This window comes from Borostomias antarcticus (assembly GCF_949987555.1).
Source record: "Borostomias antarcticus genome assembly, chromosome: 6".
NCBI lineage: Eukaryota > Metazoa > Chordata > Actinopteri > Stomiiformes > Stomiidae > Borostomias > Borostomias antarcticus.
In genome coordinates this window covers 6,515,917-6,520,916 of record NC_140239.1, presented here as the reverse complement: position 1 = coordinate 6,520,916, position 5,000 = coordinate 6,515,917, and the positions used below count along the sequence as shown (strand labels likewise).

At 50.4% G+C, this 5,000-nt stretch overlaps 1 protein-coding gene across 1 annotated transcript in view; it reads left to right on the top strand.

The window, feature by feature from the left end:
• The window catches only part of hsd17b4 (hydroxysteroid (17-beta) dehydrogenase 4), a 29,532-nt gene that overhangs the window by 12,017 nt on the left and 12,515 nt on the right, over positions 1–5,000 (top strand). The window contains exons 9-11 of the mRNA XM_084439872.1: positions 884–975; positions 1,860–1,884; positions 2,207–2,335. Coding sequence (XP_084295998.1) covers positions 884–975; positions 1,860–1,884; positions 2,207–2,335 — 246 coding nt within the window. The remainder of the gene's footprint in view (positions 1–883; positions 976–1,859; positions 1,885–2,206; positions 2,336–5,000) is intronic.

Here is a 5,000-nt window from a genome sequence, read left to right as displayed (position 1 = left end):
CCGTGCCAGCCGTCTCCGCACGCGCACACACACGCTCACACACCGCGTCCGTTTCCATTGGGCCATATGCCCACTATAACCTTCACTGTCCCACTGTTTATCACCTACATTGTTGACATCTTGTTGTGTGCGCAATCAAACAGAGTGCTTGTCCGTCATTAAGAACACACTAACTCCCGTACGTGACAGACGTGGCTCTCATGGAGTCCATGGGTAGCTCGAGGGTTAAAAGCCAACGCTGGGACAAACGCACAGATAACGCACCCGGAAGTAGCTTAGCAGTGGTTGGTCTATCTCCGAGTCGGTACATCACTAGTCTGACTCTGACGGATGTAGGTTTTGGGAATAAGCCTCGTGATTCGTTGATTACTGCCCAATCAGCGGCGCCTGATTCATGCGGTCGGCCAATCCAGACTACACGAAAAACAAACCCAGCGCGGCGCTGCAATAACCTAGCAACCGCTCCGCCCAAGACACATTGTGATTGTGATCTTATTTGCCAATTTTCTGTACTACTTTGGCAACATAAGTTTTTCATCTGTCACGCCAATAAGTTTATTTGAATTTGATTGGTTTAAAGAAATACAGCGCCTCCCCCCCCATTGGCACAGTGTAAAGGAAGTGTGCGGATAGGTCTGGCTATGCGAGACTCCCGTTCCACCGACTCCGGGAACCAGATCAAACGCACCCTTTAGTATTAGCTTGAAGCTAGAATCTGGTACAGTGCATTATATGTTGTCATAGTAGCCTATGCGTAATGTATATGTTTTAACTGTACGCTGTCCCTTTTTAAATAAATAAATGAATTGAAATTGAACTGTGTATCAGCCAATAGAACGAAGCCCCAGGTTAGTAACGCCGGTCATGTGATCTCCCCTCCCAGACCTGCTGGAGTCCCTGAAGGCGGAGTACGTGGCCCCCCTGGTGCTGTGGCTCTGTCATGACCAGTGTCAGGAGACCGGCGGCCTGTTCGAGGTGAGACACGCCCGCCTCCAATCATGACATGTCAAAGCCTAGAGGACAGAATGCTGCACAAAGCCTGCGGCCTGGTACTCAGCTGCCTTTCATGGCCAGTGTTATGGATGGATGGATATGGATGGATGATGGGTGGATGAATGAATGGTTAATGGATATGGGTCAATCAATCAATCAATCAATCAAAGCTTTATTTGTATAGCGCATTTCATACCCAGAGGCAACACAATGCGCTTTACAGAGAACAAGGGAGGTGGGTATAAGACCCACCCCTACATATTCCAGAGTGGATGGATGGATATGATGGATGGATGGATGATAGATATGATGGCTGGATTATGAATGGATGGATTATGGGTGGATGAATGATGGATGAATGATTAATGGATATGGATGGATGAATATGATGGATGGATGATCGATATAATAGCTGGATTATGAATGGATGAATGGATATGAACGGATAGATGATGGGGATGGAGGAATAAATAAATGGATGACTAAATTGATGGATGGAGCGAGCTGCATTTAGATTCAGACCAGTTCAGTCCTAAACGGCAGAGTCTAGGAAGACGAGTTGTAAGCTGGGGAATAATGAGTGAACATCTGTGTGGGTGAGGCGGGGAGGGGGTGAGGCGGGGAGGGGGTGAGGCGGGGAGGGAGTGAGGGGGTGAGGGAGTGAGGGGGTGAGGCAGTGAGGCAGTGAGGCGGTACACAGCCAGCGGTGTGGAGGATATAAAGTTCCCTGATAACTCCGTCTGTGTTACCGTTAGCATATTATCAGTGTTATGAATTAAAGATGAGGCCCACTGATGACGCTCGCCTCGTCCTGCTGATGTGTGTCCTTGATGATGATGATGATGATGATGATGATCTCCTGGCAGGTTGGAGCTGGCTGGATCGGGAAGTGTGAGTACCAGTAATGCTTTGCCGCTGGAATGGAAATAACGTACTGTTGTGCAACATTACACAGTCCATAATGATTACTGTGTGTGTGTCTGTGTGTGTGTGTGTGTGTGTGTGTGTGTGTGCGCACATGCGCATGTGTGTCATCTGTGTGTGTGTGTGTCTGTGTGCGCACATCTGTGTTTGTGTGTGCGCCCATCTGTGTGTGTGTGTACTGTATGTCTGTGTGTGTGCACATCTATGTATGTGTGTGTACGCGTGTCTGTGTGCGCGCACATGTGTGTGTACTGTGTGCGTGCGCGCGTGCGTGTGTGTGTGTGTGCAGTGCGCTGGGAGCGTACGCAGGGCTGTATCTTGAGAGAAGGGAAGGAGAGCGTGTCTCCTGAGGCCGTCAGGGACCGGTGGGATCAAATCTGTGATTTCAGCAACGCCACCAAGCCTGCCAGCATCCAAGGTAACACACACACACACACACACACACACACACACACACACACACACACATACATACACACACACACCAATACTACCACAAAGCCTGCCAGCATCCAAAGTAACACACACACACACACACACCAATACTACCACCAAGCCTGCCAGCATCCAAGGTAACACACACACACACACACACACACACACACACACACACATACACACTAATACTACCACCAAGCCTGCCAGCATCCAAGGTAACACACACACACACACATACACACTAATACTGCCACCAAGCCTGCCAACATCCAAGGTAACACACACACACATTCACACACACACACACACACACACACACACACACACACACACACACACACACACACTGCCACCGAGCCTCGCAATATCCAAGGTAACACACACTCGCACTCAACATATGCACGCACACACACACACTCACACAACGCGATGTGAGTTAGAGAGATCGTATCCATCATTAATTTAAAACGGGCCAACTCAGCAAACGTAGTTTTCCTCTACTGATTATGCCAAATCCTGAAGTCGATAATAAATAACTAGATAGCTGTTAAATCGAGTTTCTGCAATCTGGAGCCAGTTCTGAATGTAGAGAGTAGAACTGAGATGACAGCTGGCCTGTAGTTCTGTAATAATTCAGTGTATTTGCGGTGTGTCGATATGAAATTCAGTTCAGAATATAGAATAGAATAGAAAAGTGTATTAGCCATGTGTAACAAGTACGGGTACCGGTACATTGTAATCTCTTGTCCTGACAGTATCTTATCATTGCCAATCAGCTCCTCACCAGCTCAGTGGCCTAGTGGTAGAGTGTCCGCCCAGAGACTGGGAGGTTGTGGGTTCGATCCCCGGCCGGGTCATACCAAAGACTATAAAAATGGGACCCATTGCCTCGCTGCTTGGCACTCAGCATCAAGGGTTGGAATTGGGGGGCTACATCACCAAATGATTCCCGAGCGCGGCACCGCTGCTGCTCACCGCTCCCCCAGGGGATGGGTCAAATGCGGAGAACAAATTTCAAACGCTCAGGTGTGTGACAATCAGTGGGACTTCAACTTGAACTTTAACCTCATTCCAGTCCTAGGTACTCAGCTAGACGTTTAAAGGGTCCAGCAGTCACAGTATCATCATCAGCTGTAGAGAGATGACCCAAGGACTTGACCTCTGTAATAATGCAGTGTTCCTGTGGTACTGTATGTAGATCTGGGGCCAGTTCAGAATGTGGACAGTCGAACTGAGGTGACCCCTGGACTGTTAGTTCTGTAATAATGCAGTGTTTCAGCCACAGCAGCTTAGAAACTCAATCGATCAGCAGGGGCCAAGAAGCACTTGGAGGGAGGGAGAGATGAGAGAGAGATGTGGAGAGAGCCAGCGTGAGAGAGAGAGGGAGAGAGAGAGAGAGAGGGAGAGCGATGGAGAGAGAGAGGGAGAGCGATGGAGAGGGAGAGCGATGGAGAGAGAGAGGGAGAGCGATGGAGTGAGGGAGAGCGATGGAGAGCGATGGAGAGCGATGGAGAGCGAGGGAGAGCGAGGGAGAGCGAGGGAGAGTGAGGGAGAGTGAGGGAGAGTGAGGGAGAGTGAGGGAGAGTGAGGGAGAGCGAGGGAGAGCGAGGGAGAGTGAGGGAGAGCGATGGAGAGAGAGAGAGAGGGAGAGTGATGGAGAGAGAGAGAGAGAGAGAGGGAGAGTGATGAAGAGAGAGAGAGAGAGGGAGAGCGATGGAGAGAGAGAGAGTGAGGGAGAGCGATGGAGAGAGAGAGTGAGGGAAAGAGATGGAGAGACGTGAAGAGAGCCAGCGTGAGAGAGGGAGAAGGAGATGGAGAGAGAGGGAGAGTGATGGAGAGAGAGAGTGAGGGAGAGGGAGAGCGATGGAGATTGGGAGAGAGATGGAGAGAGAGAGTGAGGGAAAGAGATGTGGAGAGAGCCAGCGTGAGAGAGGGAGAAGGAGATGGAGAGAGAGACGTGAAGAGAGCCAGCGTGAGAGAGGGAGAAGGAGATGGAGAGAGAGGGAGAGTGATGGAGAGAGAGATGTGGAGAGAGAGAGGGGGGGGGGTTGGGGGGATAGAGAAAGAGAGATCACCCATCTGGTGAGTACACAAGGTCGTCTCTGGCGCCGGTGCGCACACGAGGCCCGGCCCCCGTCTTCGAGGCCCTCGGGGGGGCTGTGAGGGGCTCCGGGGTCAAATCTAGACAAAAAAACGGCGAGCGCATATCATTATTCCTCCATCTCTCCGCCCCCCCGCCGCGCGGAGGCGGCGGTCCCAGAAGAGGCCAGCCTCATTTGTATGCTATTAGAGGACCTGTTGCCGCTTTTGTTCTGTAACAGCCGTGGTGAGACACTGAGGCCCAATCCCATTTCTCATTTTTACCCCTACCCCTTGCCCCTAGGAACTAGGAGTGTCAAGTGCTAGTGGGTTGAAATCTTCGCCTATGAAATGGGACACCCCTTCAAGACCGATATGTCATCAGTAGGTCCTCTAGTCTAATCTGCTGGTCTGGACTAACTTTCGAGTGTCACTCGTATATTATCAAAGCGGGGAAATGTGACATGAAATGTGTCAAAATGCAGGACTGTCATGCACAAATCAGCCTTAAAACAACGCTGTTGGCTAAGACATAACATGCCATAGCGATTTTCCGTTAGGCTCTG